Here is a 19,283-nt window from a genome sequence, read left to right as displayed (position 1 = left end):
GATTATTACATTCTGGTTAAATTGCTTTGATACTACACTAGTAATGAGAAATAAACCTCAAGATTTATGACATAAAGTGATTTTTGTTGTGAAGTGCTGATAGTGTAAACAGTACTGCTTGTAGTATAACACAGTTCCAGTAGTAAATCTTGCAAGCAACCTGTCATACCTACATGAAGGTGGTTGAAATGCCGCTCTGAACCTAGGGCCATCTGCTGGGTTTTACCTGTCCTTTCAACAGCTTTTCCCCTAGGGAAGCAATTCTGTAGTGTTGTCCTGGTGTCTTTTAGGAAGATCTTCTGGAAAGCAAACCTGAGGTCGCTGGTGGGAGCCCTTGAAGTGGGGGCACCTTTTTGGTGCTGGTGGTGACCAGCAGGGTTTTTCTGCAGGAACAAGATCTCACAATGTGTCCTATTTGTTTGCCTGAAAATAATCATCAACAGTTTTGTAGGGAGGTAGCTCAGGGAGTATTTGTGGGGTCAAATCTGCAAAAACAAAGAAACAAGCCTAGAATCCTTTCTCTTCTTTCTGGAGCGTGTCCAGAGAAGGGTGAAGGGCCTGGAGCACAAGTCCTGTGAGGAGCGGCTGAGGGAACTGGGGGTGTTTGGTCTGGAGAAGAGGAGGCTCAGGGGAGACCTCATTGCTCTCTACAGCTACCTGAAAGGAAGGTGTGGGGGGCTGGGGGTCGGCCTCTTCTCACAGGTAACTAGTGATAGGACTAGAGGGAACGGCCTCAAGTTGTGCCAGGGGAGGCTCAGGTTGGAAATGAGGAGCCATTTCTTCTCGGAAAGAGCAGTCAGGCATTGGGACGGGTTCCCCAGGGAGGTGGTGGAGTCACTGTCCCTGGGGGTGTTCAAGGAAGGGTCGGATGTGGTGCGTGGGGACATGGTTCAGTGGGTGACATTGGTGGTAGGGGGATGGTTGGACCAGATCATCTTGAAGGTCTTTTCCAACCTTAATGATTATGTTATTCTATGATTCTCTTTGGAAGAAGGGAGAGATTAAAACATCAGACAAATTAATGGATTTGTTAGTTTTGGGTACAACTTAGAAAGGTGAAATAATGAGTTTCCAACATATATACATTATATATATATACATATATAAAATTTATATATATATATTTTTTTTGGTAACTAACCTTTTCAGAATCACTTTTTTAATGTGTTTGCATTGAATACATTTTCAAAAAAGGCATTCTGATTCTGTGGTAGCTCTAATCCAAAAATGACTGCAACTTCGAGGACCAAAGTGCCTCCTTCTGGTGACTGTAAACTGTAACGGGGGGTCAGTGCTCAAACATCTTTGCTGCTCTGTGCTCTTTGGGAGATTTCCTTTGGGGACTGCAAAATGCATAAGATTTTGGACACTCATAAGGAAGTTGATTAAAAAAAAATGTACAAAACATTCCATACAATTGTGCTTATGAACATTTTGTTTTAATCGACTGTTTTACTTCGCAGGTTTCATAGTAATATAACCTGTTAATATCTCGGGATATATGTTTTTAATTTCCAGTAGCATTAATTGGAGTTAGACATTTGCATTAAGTATGTGTCCCTCGAGCTATCTAATACTGCTTGCAAAATGTAATCAGATAGTGATTGTGAATGTGCAATTAGAGTACAGATGGTTTTAATTGTGAATTACAGTCTTAATAATCCTGTCTTTTTACAGGACTTTTTCTAATACCCTAGTAAAAAAGTGTTGAGATTGTGTTAAAATCACTGAGTAGACTAGTTAAAAGTTAATCAGTGTGTGTTATGGATTAGATTATGGTCATGATTTATTTAATCTGTGTAATGAATATTTGTGTGTGAGGACTGCAGGTCCTTGTATAGCAAATGTTGTCACATTCAGTGTAAGGTCTGAAGTGCATATGGTTACTGCAAGAAATTTGGAAGGCAGACATGAGCACGTGGGCTGAAAAAAGTACAAAATGGTGGTGTAAAATAATCTTTCTTCATTGAGAAGCTCCTCAGAAATTGTATCTGTGCTGCTGACCTCACTTTGTTAAATTTCTCACCTCCTTAAACAGAATAAAACTCCCCAAAATTTCTCACTTGGCAGGGTGAGATGTCTTTAAAGCCGAACCTCTGTTATCTGTAGTGCGATATAAACTGAAAGTGCAGCTTATTTCTTGGCCTGTTTACTGGTCATGTCTTTCCTAGGTATTTCCAGAAGTAGCTTAATAATTGGTGTTACTGCTTAAGAGTCTCCCTTTTGTGAACCTCAAAAAATAAATGAATAAAAATTGGTATCAAAGGATCCTCACGGTATCTTCCCCTCCTACAGCATTTCCCAAACTTCCATAGAAAATTAGGAGGAGGAAATGGAGGTGGCATCTTAGAATCCTAGAATCATTAGGGTTGGAAAAGACCTCCAAGATCATCTGGTCCAACCATCCCCCCTACCACCAACGTCATCACTAAACCATGCCCCTAAGCACCACGTCCAACCTGTCCTTAAAGGAAATCATCTTGCTGGCGAGCAGATGCTTTCCCCATCCCTGGAGGTGCTCAAGGCCAGGCTGGATGGGGCTTTGGGCAACCTGGGCTGGTGGGAGGTGTCCCTGCCCATGGCAGGGGGTTGGGACTGGATGGGCTTTAAGGTCCCTTCCAACCCAACCCATTCTGTGATTCTATGATTCTCTGATTTCTTCTTAACGATCTTTTATTTATTCTTATTTATTTATTATATATCATCAGCTATATGTAGATGAAGATTTGTTCCCGTTATTGTTAATATCTTTTTTCCCGTGGTGTTTATTTCTAATTTGGTTGCTTTTTAACCAAGTCTTGATGATGCACGGTGCTGTGTACCTTGTACCTGCCTCCAAGCATGGGAGCCTTTAAGCTTTCAAGTGGCTACCGTTAGGGATATGTTTAAGTACTGTTTTGAACTGATGCCTGAGTTAATTTTGTCGATGTAATGTTGGCATGCAGGGGCTCTGGAGCACTACTATTATTAATGCAATGAGTGTATTAACGAACGCTTCCGGTCCTTTAACCCGTTGCTTTGCCTCTGATTTATGGCTTGTGTCCCTCGGTGCACTTGAACGGGACTTGGGCTGTGCAGATTATAGAGAGATGTTAATTTAGAACATAAAGCCAATATAACAACCTGACAGCTCAGCTGATGCTAATTTTTGTACCACTATGATTAGGCAATTCCTGCATTAATTCTGTAATCCTTTCTCATAGACTTCCAGTGGGTCCAGGGAGATGTATGTGAAGTTCAGTTGATGGTGTACAACCCTATGCCTTTTGAGCTCCGAGTAGAAAACATGGTATGTATCCTTCTGCTTATTTTTTCTCAGCTCTTTCCAAAGTCAGAGTTTCAAATATGGTTTTCTATAAGTCAAGTAGTTTAAAAACTGTTTAAGTCAGTCCAACCTCAGTTTAACGGTGCGGTAGTGTCAGTTTGCTCATGTTTTGCAGTGATGATGAGGTATTGAAATGAAAATCTCTGCCACTTGAAGTGTTTAAATGCTTTACTGTTACTGATCTGTAAATTAATTCTGTATTTCTCTGCATTGACTAGAACCCATGCTAAAGACTTTACTGCTTTTCAAGTAATAATCATATCCTGAAACCTAATAATCAGTGTATTCTTCCTCCTGTTATTTAAAAAAAAAAAAGTATTTATCCTAGCTTTTTAAATTCCCACATTGATCACATCTTTTAAAAAATGAGGAATTAAGATAACTAGTTCCGGGAAGCTTTGATTTGTTAATAGAAGCTTCGGCTTATGGATCTGCTGTTCCCAGAGATAGATGTTATTTGAAAGCACCGGAAGCTAAAGCAATCAGAAGGGAGGACAAAAAAAAAAAAAAGGCAAGAATACCAGAGAAGCATTTAAGGTTGGAAGGTTCAAGCCCAAGCTCTCTGCTATGTGATGCAACTGTATGATATTGTTTTTGTGGACTGCTTGCAGTGTGTACGAAACCAAGTGGATTGTTTTTTAGCCCCTTTATGCCAATTAACAGGAGTTTTTTCATTGTTATCCATTTAAAGGTTAAAACTCCTTTAACTGCTAAACCAGAGTAATCTCCAGTCAGTCCTAATGCAGTGTTAGCCATTATGTTAAATATTTTCACCTTTTCTCCAATCTTTAATATTGCATTAGGAAAGAAATCCTGTCTCACAGAGCCCACTGTTCTGTTGGGCTAAGTGAGTTAGGGTATATTTATTTGTTCTTTTTTTAATTATTATTATTATTATTATTAACAGGTCTCCTGCAGTGGCTAGTCAAACAATTTGACCTAAATTACTGGTAATATGCCATACATAAGATATTTTTTTCCACAGGAAACAAACACACCCAAAGGTTGTAGTTACAGTATAATAAAAGTAATTCCTGGACACTAACACGCTTGGTTCCATCAGCAGCATTTTATCTAACACAGAAGTATTCCAGATTGTTAAGAATGAAAAAATGACTGTAAAGCTGTGCATCACAAAGGACTCTGTGTGGAAACCAATTTAAGAGCATTTTGATTTATAGTCTAATTTATATTGTGTAAGTAATGATGTAATTATATATTTCATTTTTTCGGATAATTTCTTAATGAGGAAATTTCTTGTGAGTGGTTGCATACCCTTACGAACGTGGAATACAGTTATTTATAAGGGTGTGCGCTCCATCCATTCAGTGAGCAAATTAATTGTAGTAGCATGACTCCTTTTTTCCTGTTAGGATGATAGTTATGTTTTGAATTAATACTGAATTTCAGTTTTATTGGTAAGGATGAGGGGAAGGAGGCAAGCAAACTGGACGTTTAATAGAAACGACTAACGTAATTCTTTAGTCAGTGATCTATAAATGGATTGCTTTGAGATACTCTGCTGTGCACTGATGTCATCTCACCGGGGAGAGAATGTGGGATCTCCATCTCCTAAATCTGAGGGGACAGGAGAGTGAAAAACCTGCATGGACATGAAAGTTGGCACCGTTTTGAGCAGTGGGTTGGACACGAGGACCTCCAGCATCTCCTTCCAGCCTAACTTGCTCTGATTCTCTGATCTCATCTGTGGGTTTTCTAGAGTGTGGGAATAATTGTTACTTTATCACAAGCATGAAATCTTTTGTTTTTATTTTAATAATTCAGGGTGTTTAATATTTTAAAGTATTTTATTTTATTATTAGTGATTTTTTTTATTATTAATATGTACTTATGCCTCATGCCCCCTTTTTGTCTTTTTGCATGTCACATTCTTTCACATTATTTAACCTCAGAATCATTTGCATTTTGAGTGTGTCTTTTTCTGTCATTTAATGTCAGTTTTAGCTCATCTGTCCCACAGCTTTTTTCCTTCGGACTCAGCACCTTACCCATGCAGTATGACTGCCCATTCAACCTTGTTTCCAATGCCTGGAAGTCCTTTGAGCTCTCCTTCACATGATTCCCTTTGGTCTTTCCCTTTATCATGGCTCACCATCAAAACGGAACTGTCTTGAAATCTATAGTCTCACTCCTTTTTTCTAATTTTCCCTTTCTGTCAACTGTCAGTTTAGTATCTTTTGTTTTTTTAGCTTACTCGCTGCATGTTAAATAAACCATGGAAGCATTGATCCAAACTTGTATTGGGATACTTTTCCATGTGACATCAGGTAAACAACTTAGTATTGGATACAGCACAAGTTGTGAAGGAGCATGATTCTGCATTGAAAGGCTTCTCTAGCTTTTTTCGTTATTTGAAGTATTAATGTAAAGTACATTTAGTTTATGAGACTGTGGAGGCATAACTTTGATCAGTATTATTCAGATGAAGCCTTGTGAAGTTGGAAAAGTTGATTTTTTTTGTTTTTTTCTTCAAAACTATTTGCCCATCTATCTTGTTCTTGCTGTTTATCCCCTGACATGCATATTCATGATTTGGGAATCTATTTAGATACCTATTTTTCATATTTTTCATATGTGTCCCATTTCTTCTTTCTTTCCTGTCTTCTGTATCCTGGTCTTCTTTTGGTCCATATAGTGGGAAGGCCAATCCAATGAAAGGTGCAATAGTGTTTGTGAAATGACAAATTAAAATGCTTACTCATGGAATATAGAGGTGGTTAGGTCCAACAACTGCATATTTTGATCAGTAATGCAAAGTAGGAGAGATCAAAGGGATGATCAGAGGCAGTGTTTTTGTAAAACTTAGCAGGTACCTTAAATCAACATTGTGAGAGAGAAAAATGAGCCTAATTTCCTTTGTCAGCACTAGATTAGACAGAATATTTTTTGCCACCCTTGTGGTCTAACCCAAGTCAAGAGTAGATTTGATGTTCAGGTCTAAATAAGTATATACACCACTTTACTTTTTTCCGGGAATATCGATTTCTGTTTAGACTTGTTCAGGTACCTGAATGGTAGCCTTTATCTCTCGTACAGTTACCGAGCCCTTTTTCTATTCAGGAAAAAAATGACCTTTGGATTTCAGACCTTCAAATAAAAACCCACAAAACCAAGCTGGGAGATCTCTAGTGTATTTACTTCGTATCTTGGAAAAAAATGTTTAAAGCAGTGCAAAGTGTTTTAAGTCCTATAAGATTTTAACTACTTTTTCCTCTTTGTTTCTCAAGTTTCATTTTAAAAACAAATGTGCTGTCTTCACAGGCTGAGGATTGTTGTGGGAGTGTTATTTATTCAGTGAAAGCATCTTTTTATGTACTTTCTGTAGAAAATCTAGCCTTCTTACAACCACCATTGATACATACAGAGCAGTATAAGCTGTATTTTAGTAAGTCAGTATTGACAAACTGAAAAATACTGCCACAACACACAGGGTTAACATAATTTAGAGTATTTAAAGCTCATAACCCAAAAAGAAAGTCTTTATTCTATAGGTCTCACTCTGTTTGGAGCATTTAAAGACAATTTATGCATTTCAAGACAATTTAAGTATTTTGATTAATGACAGTATGGGAATAGCTTTTACTTTTTAATTTCTAAACTTCAAAACTATGGTATTACCAAGAACACTTTCAATGTTGATGTTTAAAAATAACATCTAAAATTTTGATCAATCTCTATGTATAATCAGTCCCTGAATTTAGCTCATGATCATTCAAAATATTTCCATGAACTGCTCTTCAGAGAGTTCATATCTTCGTACTCTCGAGAGAATATTTACTTACTGGTAGGTTACATGTCAATGAAGCTGTATTGGGCAAGAAAATACACAGAAAAGGTTGGTGGAAGAAGGGTAAAAATGGTTGTGGTTGAAAATTTGTAGGTCTGCTTAAAACAGTCTCGATAGAAATACTGGGAGAAACTTCCTTTTAAAAAAATATTTGGTAATTTTTGTGTAAAGTACTTGACAATGTTGTATAAAGTATGTTCAATGAGAAAACTAAGTTTGGCAGTGGTACTTGGGGCAAAAAAAACAGTGATTACGTATCAGGTTTGGTAAGTATAGCACTAAAAAGGCACTTACATACTCATAATGTTTTAACAGCATCCCCAAAAGCTACCATTTGCGTACAAGTTGTTTTGTTTCTTTGAAACTAAATCTAGTTTGGAAGTGATTGAAGGGCAGGCTGTAGTAATAGCATGCATATATCCTCTCTAAGACAGTTTAGATAGTTTTATAGGAATACAAGGAAGTAAAAATCTTTTTTCTTCTGATTCATATATTCCCTGGAGTAAGTCTTGTGTACAGATACATTTTTTCTATTTGGTCAAAAAGAGCAGTGATTACTAAATATTATTACTGAGATAAGGTACAAGACTCTAGGGAAAAGAAATCTGACACTTGCTTCCTTTTTCTTTTTCTTTTCTTCTTTCTCTGCATCAGATACCTTTAGGTAAAGGATATAACAGCACTTCAGCCTTGCTTTCATTGTCTCTGTTAATTTAATTTTTTTTTAGGCACCAGAGGGCAATGTTGGGCAAATATTGCTGAATCCTGCATGTAGCACAACTGGAAATGTCTTTCAGATATTCTAGATACGTCACTGTCATGTAAAATTTATTTGTGTGGGTCAAGTTTTAAGAATAATTATCTTGATTTCAGTTTATGCCTGGAACACCGAAGACTTGTTGAGATTTATATTGCATTTTTTTTTCATTTAATGAACTTTTATGCTTTCTTGATATCTTTATTCTTAACAGCTTGAAGTTTCACTGGAGAGTAAAACTCTCAGAATGAGAGAATTGAATTAATGATGTTTTCTCCTTCATGTGTTAATGGACTTGAGGCTCTTTAATTTTTAGCCCAGGAATAGTCTTTGCTTAGTGCAGATGTTTTGGCATTTCCATTGCATTTGTTCTCTAAAAATCTCTTCATTTTCATGTGTTTTTTTTTTTGTTTTTGTTGTTAAACAACAGATTGAGAATGCATTTGTAATCCATTGTAAGAAAAATATATTGTGTTTTGTGTTATTGGTTATCCTGTGATCAATGTGGATAACATCAAAATTTTCCCCCTTTTTTCCCCCCATGGTTTCAATTTCTCCGTGCCTCAGCCAGAAAGGCAATTAGTTCCCGTTCCCCCTCGGCCCAGTGAAAACTGGGCTAATTAGGACCCTGTCTTAATGAGAAGCTTCCTGTATTTTGGAAAAGGGACTGGGCCATAGTTTTGCAATGGTGTTGTAGTTTCTTTGTGTTTATATGCATTTGGGGAGATAGCCAGGAGTGGAAGAATGCTGGTGTATTAATTGTTACAAGGTAGGTTCCGTGTAGTCATTAGGAGAAGGACTGAAGTGGGAAGGCTGCTGAGGCACTGCATTGTTTCCTAATCCCCTCCTAGAAAGTCCCAGTGAAGGAAATTCCAAAATACCCTGGACAAAAATGACAGGTTAATGTGGAGTTGGCTCTGCCTCCGAGCAGGGAGATGGATTAGGGAATAGTGAGGGGGCCCTGCCTCGTCTGTTTTATTTACTACAGCTGATACTAAACAAGACATTGGAGGGTTTTTTAATAATTGATTTTTTAGGATTTTAAGTTCCTGGATGAAAGTATTTAGTTGAGGTGAATCCTAAATAATTCCTACATATTTGAATATTTGGCCAAGCGATAGTTCAGTGCTTTGGGGACTGAAATAATTTTTAAAATCCTTTTGTACCTGTTGTAAAGGTGAGTTCTGGAATGTGTGGGGGTCACCTTCATGTTGCAAGATTTGCTTCACTCAAAGCAAAAGCAGAATGATTGCGATGAAGAGCGAGCCTTAGTATAAAGTGTAAATGTTCACCCCTCTTCTGGGATCTGAATCCCTCTGCAAGGATTCCTTCAATCAATTACGTTGCATCATATCAAAAATTAATTTGTATTGACTGGTTATTGCAACTATTTTTTATAAGCTTTATTATGAAATAGTGTAAAGAATACAGCAGAAAGGACTGCAAGCAAGGCCTGCTTACGTTCCTAGCTATGTAAAAGCACCCTTTTGGAAAGCAGCGCTCACTCCTACGCTGATGAGGTGGGAATCACAAAGCATCGATGCTCTGCTAGACCAGCTGATGAAAGCATAGCGAGACAGAATTTGATTTCTGAGTTTTTTTTTGTGGGGATTGTTTCTTAGGACATAATTCTATATGAGAAACTAGGGGAAAACTAAAATTCAGTAGAAATGAGGGTTCAACAGTATCTTCTTATAGCTCAAGTGAAATGATTAAATTGTGTGCAGTATCAGAGAAGGATACAGTTCTCTGAAGAACCTTTCCACAAAGCAAGGACAGCTTGGTTTGAAATAAGCTTTGTCCCACCAATGTATCGTCTACAAAGAAGTAATCGCTGGAATGAAGGATTTAAGCTTTTGGGTATATTAGGCAGTGTGTGGATCTTGGTTACTTGAGATGTTGAATGAAAAAAAATAATAATTGCCAAATCTGTTCAGCATGCTTTCTTTGGCTTTTAGCGTGTTGACAACTTCACTGTTAAGAATCTTAATTGCAAAGCTCTTCTTTAGCTTAACATAGTACATACATTACATATGCACATTACATAATTGATAGTTAATTTTTCACATTTGCACATTTTTTTTTAGTTAATTGATAGTTAATTTTTCACATGGCACACTGTCTTCTGAGGAGGGAAAAAATTCTGATAACAGGTTTTGGTTGAGTTCAGTTTTTCATTACTGGCTGGTTGGGTTTAGTTATTGTCCAGGAATTTCTCAGTGAAGACTTGGTGGTGGTTAGTCCCCGTGCAAATCAGGTCGTCGAGGACTAAAAGCAACAGGTCAAGACTCAGTCATTGGCTGGGTAATTCAGGTCGTGCCATTTTCATTTCCTTAAGGACGTATTGTATGCGTAGCAATTAGGATAATTTCAAATTGAGAAAGAGAAACAGAAGAGTGCTAGTCTGCCTTTTACAGCAGCCGTGAACTGCAGAGGTAGGCCATTCAAAAACCTATTGAACGAGAAAGTAGGCAATCAGATGTTTTCAAAGGAAAGCAATGCTAGTGCTCTGGCACTGTGCAGGTAACATTGCTGCTTCTTAACCTCCTTGTTTAGTCCACAGTCTCTGTGTTTTTCTGTCTGAAAGTGCAAGTTTTTCATCTGTCTTTACAAAACTAGCATCTACCTCTTATATAGACTCTTGACTTCCTATGAAGCATCTTAATGGAGTTGAAGTTTAATCTAGTTGTGCTTACTGCATTAATAGTTGGATATCATCACTTTTAATTAATAAATATACAGAAGCAGCCAGTAACTTAGACTCCTGTGTTTTACAGCAATATTTATATTACTTCTAAGTGCATACTGTGCTCAAGCATCTTAAACTTGTTAACTGAGCTTAAAAAAAGCAATTAATTTACTCAGGAAAGTAATGTTGTGGTTCTTAGCACATTAAATAATTTTTTTTTGGTTGTACTTCTTATTTTGTCCCATGTTTTAATTTTAAGGGTGCTCAGAGATTTCTCCATCATCAGACAGCCTAGCTGCAGGCACCTAGGCTTGATAGGTGGTCAACTGAAAGAGGTGAATGCCTTATTCCAACTCCTAATTTAGACTTTTAGGTTAGTTAATAAAACTAGACTTACTCTATTATCTGTAAATACTCCATTTGTTTCCTCCATATAGATAAGTCCTTTCTGGACAGGAACTTTAATTAAAGCTATTGATGGTTGATTTCCACTGTCCAAAATGTATGTTGTGCAGGTGCAATTAAGTGTAGATAAAAAACAAAAGCAAAACATCTTGCAGATAATATCACTTGTTCTTTTTACTTACTATTTGTATTTCATGTATTTTTCCCACCTCAGAAGGATCCTGAAACACATTCATTTCTCTGTTGAAGACAAATGTTGCAGTAATACTCGAAGCATACTTAAGTCACTGGAACTTTAAACCAAAGCAACTGCTATGAGCAAATTTGAATAAACCATAAATGTTTGGATGATACAATGCAAGAGATTGTAAGTGTATATTATAAATGGATTTATCTGTGTAATATGACTTTTTTTCAGGGTCTCTTGACTACAGGAGTAGAATTTGAATCTCTTCCTGCAGCCCTTTCTCTACCTGCGGAGTCTGGTCTCTATCCGGTAACTCTTGTTGGTGTTCCTCAAACCACTGGACAGATCACTGTCAATGGTAGGGGATGCATTTCATCACTCGCTTATTAGCAAAACAATACTTTATGTCTCTGTGAATTACATGTTTTTCTGGTCCACTTTAAATCGGTGTGCTTTATATATTTGCTACTCTGAATTCTCCTCAGTATGTAAAACAAACAAAAAGTCCCAAACAAATAGAGCTGTTTAATACACTAGACTTCATTAAAACCACAGCCTGTGATGCTGAAAATTCACTTGGTTGCGACAGCAGCAGTGAACACATGTTTTCAGTATCTCCAATATGAGAGGAAAAAGATAATGAACTCAAACTCCACCTTATTAATGTTTTCATTGGAAAGCTTCTGAGAAAAATGATGAACTTTTTCATGAGAATGCAGAAGATAATCTTGCAGCTCATTTTTCTTAATCGTGTTCATGTAAGATTACAGAAATTTTTGCAGATTGTTTGTGGAGAAACAATTTAGCTGATGTGTGTAGTCTGTTGCACTTGAGATGTCATTTCATTAATAAGCATAGAGAGAATTGTGTTCATAGTAAGTGGAGAGAATTAAAGAACTTTTTTTTAGAAGACCAGCAGATCAGTCTCCTAGAAAAGGAGGAGATGATAGATTCAGAAAGCAGTAGTACTGAATCGTATTAACAACATGCAGTTTTAGGTACATGCTCCTGGAATATAGAATTTCAGGAAAAGAACTGTTTTAATAAAATCAAACACCAAAAGGAGATGTATTTGAACTTGAAGAAACTCTGTTCTCACTGTGTTTTCTGCTCATAAAAAGATTCTTCATTTCTGTTTTTTTTTTTTTTCCTTCAGAAAGTATTTCAGTAAATACAGAATAGCACCAAAGCATTGAGGAACATTTGTGCTATAGTTGTCTGTTTTTATTTTCACATGCTAAAAATGTATTGCAAGTAGAGGAGTTGATTTCTGTATTTGGCCGTTGCTTGGGTGTCAATGAATTAAATTTGCCTTCAGATACAAGTTGTATATATTGCTTGGCAAGGAATTGGTGTTGAGGTATTTGCCTACTAAATCAAACTTTTAGAGGATGACCTGTGGACTTGTATGGCAGGGGCATACATATATACATATTCAATAATGTATACATACCTGCAGTCTTTTATGGCAGCTGTATACATATGTAGATATTCAAAATTTTTTTTTAAATCATCTGCTTTGGGATTTTTTTAATAGCTTCTGGATACCATCGATACTCTTTGCTATCTTTTTTTTTTTTTTTTTTTTGGAGAAATAAGGGACTCAAAATATGTTGAAGGGTAGCAGGTTTATGTGCAGCGGTGGATTAGGTGATATGGTATTGTGAAATGTTGGTCTTTTTCATACAACTTGTAACATTGATCTTTTAAAGGATTCTACAGAATTTAACACAGTGCATAGTAGAAATTATGGAGTCTATTTTTTTATAGTTTTATATATCATAGATCCAAAGGCATAGATGCATGTTGTTTGTATGATGTCATTTATTTTAAAAATGTATTATCTATAGGATATGGAAATCTTTTTTTAGCATATATTTTGTGTCCTGAGAAGATTCTTCTGTAGAGAAGGTGGTATTTTGCGTAGCAGAAACACTGGCAAGATCTGACTAGTAAGGTTAATGTATTAGACATCTCAGAAAACAAAAAAAAACTTGTGCAATATTTGTGTTTTCTTCCAAAAATCAGGTTACCATACGTCAGTTTTTGGAGTCTTCAGTGATTGCCTTCTGGACAATCTGCCAGGAGTGAAGACCAATGGCTGTACTGTTGAAGTCATTCCAGCTTTGCCAAGGCTACAGATCAGTACCTCCCTTCCGAGGTGAGAAATTTAATAAAATCAGGATTTTATTTGGTTATATGTTAGTGTTCATAAATGTTTATGAAATGTTGAAGTAAAGAGGTAACCCATAGATTAATGTAAGTTGGAAGGGGGAGATCAGCTGGTCTAGGACCTTGGTTGAAGCAGGACCATCTTTGACAAGTGATACGTCTTTAATGTTAGACCAGGCTGCTCAGGGCATTATCTAGTTGACTGACCACACTCAGAAAAAGTTCCCTCTACCCTTCTCTTTTTCAAAATGAAACAAACAGCTTTGAACCTGTCCTGTGTCACATTAGCCTCCTAATCATTTTGATGTCCCTCTTCTGGACTTCCTCCAACGTGTCAATATTTCTGTTGTATGGGGAAGCTCCAAACTAGATACCATACTGCAAAAGCAACATGTTTAAGAGGTACAGGAAGGATTAATTAAAATAACTTCATTATACACTCACCAAATGTGTCACAATTGTTACATGAGGGCTAAGTGTTTTTTGGGGCGGGTTGTCAAGCATTTTTTTGGGTGAAGAATGAGACTGACTAATTCCATGTCTTTAGAGAAAGCTTGTAAGACACCAATTCAATTCATCTTTTGGAACTTTTCCAGGTTCAAGAGCATCCACGTTCCATTTTGCAAATAGTTATAAAATATAGAGTTTTGGTTTTCTTTTTAATATTCCTTTTAGCTATGGATCAGCAAACAGCCTTTTGTTTACTTACTTACTTCTTTTGTTACCATGTTATTCAATATGGCTTAGCAATAAAAAAGGAACCAGTTTGGTTCTGATATTTCCATAATGAATTCTACTTTTCTAAGGTGGAATAGCCTGTCTTAATGGCATTGTATTGCAAAGATATAAAAGAAATACCCTGGTGAAGACAGCAAACTAATAAAACACTATAGTTCAGTTGCATGTTGGTAAATTGTCTACAAAAATTTTGCTAGATAGGGAGTCTGGGTGGTTTTAGCTGTAATCAAAATTAGTATTTGGATAGCCAAAGTTATGAATATATTAAAGAATATGATGAGTTTGAAATACAGAGGGAATTGCAAATATTCTTAAATGAGCATAATATCTACTCTTTTTGGATTTACGTTCTGCTGATAATGTGGAACAGTAACGAGATTTTCTTTGTATATTGGTGTGTTTTCCTTTTCATTGGTGTTAAATTTGCTCTTGGTTTCTCCAAATGCTTTAGTTTCAGAACTCAGTCTCAGTTCCTGTGACATCCTGGGAATTCAGATGCACTTCTGGCTACCTTTCAGTATGCCAGAGAGGCCCCTGATTACCATCACTTATTCCTTCTCCTGGCCTCTGTGATATCTGTAAATTGACTCCTGCAACTCCTGTCAACTCTGTTTTATCCTTTGGATCCTCTGGAGAATGATGTACTTTTAAAAGACGTGGTAAAGAAATGACAGAAAGAATACTCCTAATTTACAGGCAGCAGGATTAAATCTGAGTAATTTCTCTTCTTGCATCTTTACAATTTGTTTTACATTTATGTTTACAAGCCCTCTTCATAGGCTTGCCAAGCTGGTGAGAAGGGCTTTAAACAAGAGTAGCTGCAGGAGGGGAACCTGAATCCATCCCCCTCCTCCCAGTTTGATGCCAGTGTCAGTGGTAGATGTCCAGAGCCTAGAGAAAGGTCATGGGTCAGCAGGAGAGCACCTGAAGAAGAGCCCAAAGGAATTCCAGGCAGTAATGCAGCTTTGTGAGAAGCCCAACTCAAATGCCTTAACGGAAGAACCTGTGTTAAAGCAAAAGATGTGCAAGCTGAATTAGCTGGATTTTGGTTTCATATGTACACTTGTACAGAAATTGAGAGTAGCCGTTATTTTGCTTTGTTAGTATGCAATTCCTACTTTTGTCTGAGTATGAGCAGGAAAAGAAATTAAGAAATTCTCGTTTTTATTTTCCTCCATTGCCACTCCAGATGCCCAAACTTCAGAGTGCTGCAGTGATAGCGATATATGTCTGTAGCATTTAAATGATCAAAAAGTGTGTTTTTCGTTGTCAAAGCTGCATTCTGAAAGACTAAAATCTGCTGTGATGTTTTTTTGTGGAGACTGTTTATCTTGAATAAGGGAAAAATAGGGTATGAAGGAAGGATAGCAGAAATACTTGCCAAAAGAAGTTACTGACCGTGGGTTTACCAACAAATTTATCAGTCATTAATCTCGATAGCTTTTGCCCTTGTGTCCTTGATCCCTTCTGACCACTTTGCATTAGTGTGAAAAATGCAGTCAGAAACTGAACCTCTGCCCATCTGTCTTGTTCTGCAATGCTCCTTCCCTCATTCATGTTCTAAAGAGTTCATTTATATTCACTATTTCACCTTTCGCTGAGTAAATTTCTTCCAGGATCCACTCCCATGAGGTTTGTGCTTCCTGCTGTCCACTAGAACTGCACTCTGCCAGCTCCCATATTACCTCTTCCTAGCACAGTTCGAGGTTACTGCTCAATTCTGCTTTACCCATGTGTTGTCACAGCACTGTGAAATGTCTCCTATTTCGGTAATTGGCTGGTTTGCCACATTTGTTATTTTAAAATGGAATTTTTGATACTCGTGGAGATAAATTCTCATCCTTCTGCAGCTTTAGATATCCGTGCATTTTCTCTAGCACATATAATTGTGTAAAATAATTTTTGTTTGTATCATCTCTAAGTTATTTGTATGATATATTTTGCTGTTGAGTATATCTTACCTCATACTTCTGACACTGTTTATGATCCATTAAGTAACCAGTTTCTATGGGCAATCAGCTGCTTAAAGCAGTCAGTGCTACTTAACTTCATCAAAGGTGTTTCTGTCTTCATATTGCACATGGATAATAAGTTGGTGAAGTTTGGGAATGCTTAACAATGTAAGATAATGTATCCTCCCTTGTAAGTATAAAGGTTTCATCTCAGCTGAGGAATCTTCCTGGTTTATGGTTTTATTCTCATTTTGTAATTCTGATGGGCTGATCAGAAAGAGGTATGAACTTCAGGATCCTGCAGAGGAATTTCACCCTGGTATCTCCTATGTAGCATTCAACTTATTCTCCTTATTTATTTTTTTACATTTTAATTTTACATTCAACTCTTGATACTCATTAGCATTCAACCCTAGTGTTCAAGCTCTTGGTAGATCAGATGTCACTTTTTTCAAGTTTGCTCTTTCTGATGACCTGCTATTAGTTTTTTGCCCTGTTCCCTTCCTTATGATTTTTACAGCAATTTTTTAACAAGCTTTCAGTCAGGAATATATATCTCACATTGTTTGAAATCTGACTTGTATTATGCATAACATTAACGTTTGTCCTCAATGGTTGTTAAAAATGATCCGTGCTAAACTTAGAACGGAAACTTATGTCAAATATCTTCAGGATTTCAGAGGAGTGGTTTCTAAATCTTCAAAGAATCTTATATTCTGTTGAAGATTTATTGAATCTTCAAGATTCTATTGAAATCTTCAATAGAATATAATAACTTGGACAAGCTTTTACCATGTTTATTGTAATATTATGTTTTCATGTTTGTCACTTTTTGTAGGTCTGCTCATACACTTCAGCCTTCTTCAGGGGATGAAATCTCCACGAATGTATCTGTCCAGCTTTACAATGGAGAGACGCAACAGCTGATCATTAAGTTAGAAAACATTGGAACGGAACCACTGGAGACACTGGAGGTCACATCGAAAACAGTGAACACTAAGGGTATGTATGCTGGTTTATATTTGGAAATAATCATGGCTTGTTCTTAGATAAAAGGGAGTCTAGTTGTGGTATATTCATTTTAGGTCAGTTTAAAGTAAATATCATAATCCCCGCCAAAGAACTGGAATCATTCAGTTTGAGTTTTTTTGTAGAAACATAAAAACAAAAGAGAAAGTAAGAAAATGCAGAAAGAAAGTGAAAGAAATTGTAGTACTATCTGTGTGGCAAGGGATTGCCTGCTTTTTTGGACATCTAGGTTTCCTCTTTAAGTTCAGTGGAAAGCAAAATAAAATAAAAAAAAGCAAAACATCCTGAAGCAAAAAAAAAAAAAAAAAAAGAAAAAAAAGAAAAAAAAGGCATGAATCATGGGTTTGAATTACTTTCTCCTTAGATATAAGTACAGTGATTAGTTAATTAAATAAATTGCCATTAGCAGTAATGTTCTGCTCCTTGAAAGAGTGGAAGTAAATAAGCCTACTTGTAGCTTACTCAGTAATCAATAAGAAGAAGTGGGATAAAACACTAAAAAAACCACAACAACACAGCAATAGATGAAATGAGGTATTACGAATTAAAAGGTGGAATGGAAGGTACAAAAGAAATAAAGTACATCTCCTGCTTTCACTTACTTCTCCTAAAATGCTCTGTACCTATTAATATTTAATAACTAGTCTGATAGGCGAATCTCACTTTTTCATGATGTGTTTTATTGTTTCTGGTTTTTCCTCTGGGGAAAAAACATTTCATCACTATCAAAATGATATTAACAGAAGAACTGCAGATGACAAGCAAGATAATCTTTACTTACAATAGAAATATCTTACTTGATTGTAGATCTTATTGTCAGTGCCAGAATATTAAAATGGAATGTGATTTTTACTCTTTTCAGTATTCAGGTTCTTTTTTTTTTTTTTTCAATAGAATATCTTTTTCTCTGTAATCTGAGAGAAGAGGAGTTGCCAATCATCTAAGAATAGATTTTCTATCAGAGCCTTGTTACCAAGAATAATTTTGAAAGCTGAAGTAAAAGGACTTACTGTTCTCATTTCAGTAATTCCAAGGTGCTCCCACTGTGCTAGGTGCTATTTGTATGTTTTGGAAAGACCAAGTGGAGCACGTGTATTAAATGATGGAGTTGTAGTGAAATGTACTCAGTGTTGGAATATATGGGCCTCTGAATCAAAGGTGTTCAGCAGACTCTCGGTATATAACATTGCGTGGTTAAAATAGTTCAAAATTAAAAAAAAAATAGACTTGTCAACATTAAAACCTTCATAACATCACTGTTAGAACGTTTGTTAAAAACCTGGGGGTAAAAGGGGAAAAGTTGATGCGTTCAGCTGTGAGTTTTTACCCTGTTTCCTTACCTTCTGTTTCTGGGGCCACAACTTTTATAACAACGATCAGTGCTGTAAAGAGCTGCCATTCTCATTTTTTGGTGCAGTAGACAGGACGGAATTAGCTGTTGCAGTGCAATAACCAGACTTCCTTTTCCTTGTCTGCTGCAGCTGGTCACTTTTCCTGAGGAAGCCCTCTTCTCTGGCATTGTTTCTAGTGGTGTCTTACTAATGAGAAGCTCTGGGGATCATATTTTCAAACTTGCTTCCTTCTGATTTCCTCTGTTTCTTTCAGCTGCATCTCTCTGACTTCCCCTCTCTAGCCCTTGGATTAAATGAGAAGAAGTTACAGCTCTCCCTGTGCAGTTCATAAAAGTCATCATAGGATTTTCGAGTCCTTTAGCAGCCACGCGTTCTGGAACAGATCCTGAGGCAAATCAGCAAAAGGGACTTGTCATACTGCCACAACGAACATGTCTGTCATTTCTTTTAATGTCTCATTGTACCAGTCTCGTCTACCAGGCTGTGGTATCTCTAAGTTGGACATCACACGCATCCCATCAAGGTCAACTGTGTGTCACCTCACGTTGTCCCTCACCATGTCAGATGGTCCGATACTTTTTTAGAATGATGACGTGCGAGGGGTTGCCTTTCCATCCTCCATCTCCAGCCAGCTCTTGTCAGAGCCTACATTGTGTCTGAGTTAGGGGGGTTCACTCTGAAAGCTTTGATAACTCAACTATTTAGTCCAAGCAGGGGTAAATGTGACCTTGATGTGTTTTTGAGGCTTGAAGCATTGCGAGGAGCGTGCCAGGTGTTCTCACCAGACTCGTAGGCTGTAGTAGTGAGCACCAGCTGCACGCACTGAATGAACCTGGATGATGAAGCAACAAATCCTCATTGGTCTTTCT

At 36.9% G+C, this 19,283-nt stretch overlaps 1 protein-coding gene across 6 annotated transcripts in view; it reads left to right on the top strand.

The window, feature by feature from the left end:
- TRAPPC9 (trafficking protein particle complex subunit 9) overlaps positions 1–19,283 on the top strand; it is a 466,059-nt gene that overhangs the window by 51,978 nt on the left and 394,798 nt on the right. For all 6 annotated transcript variants that reach the window (XM_035561675.2, XM_035561676.2, XM_050708965.1 and 3 more), the window contains 4 exons: positions 3,204–3,289; positions 11,403–11,529; positions 13,200–13,332; positions 16,872–17,035. In XM_035561675.2, the coding sequence (XP_035417568.1) occupies positions 3,204–3,289; positions 11,403–11,529; positions 13,200–13,332; positions 16,872–17,035 (510 nt within the window). The remainder of the gene's footprint in view (positions 1–3,203; positions 3,290–11,402; positions 11,530–13,199; positions 13,333–16,871; positions 17,036–19,283) is intronic.

This window comes from Cygnus atratus, chromosome 2 (assembly GCF_013377495.2).
Source record: "Cygnus atratus isolate AKBS03 ecotype Queensland, Australia chromosome 2, CAtr_DNAZoo_HiC_assembly, whole genome shotgun sequence".
NCBI lineage: Eukaryota > Metazoa > Chordata > Aves > Anseriformes > Anatidae > Cygnus > Cygnus atratus.
This window is presented reverse-complemented; position numbering and strand designations above follow the sequence as displayed.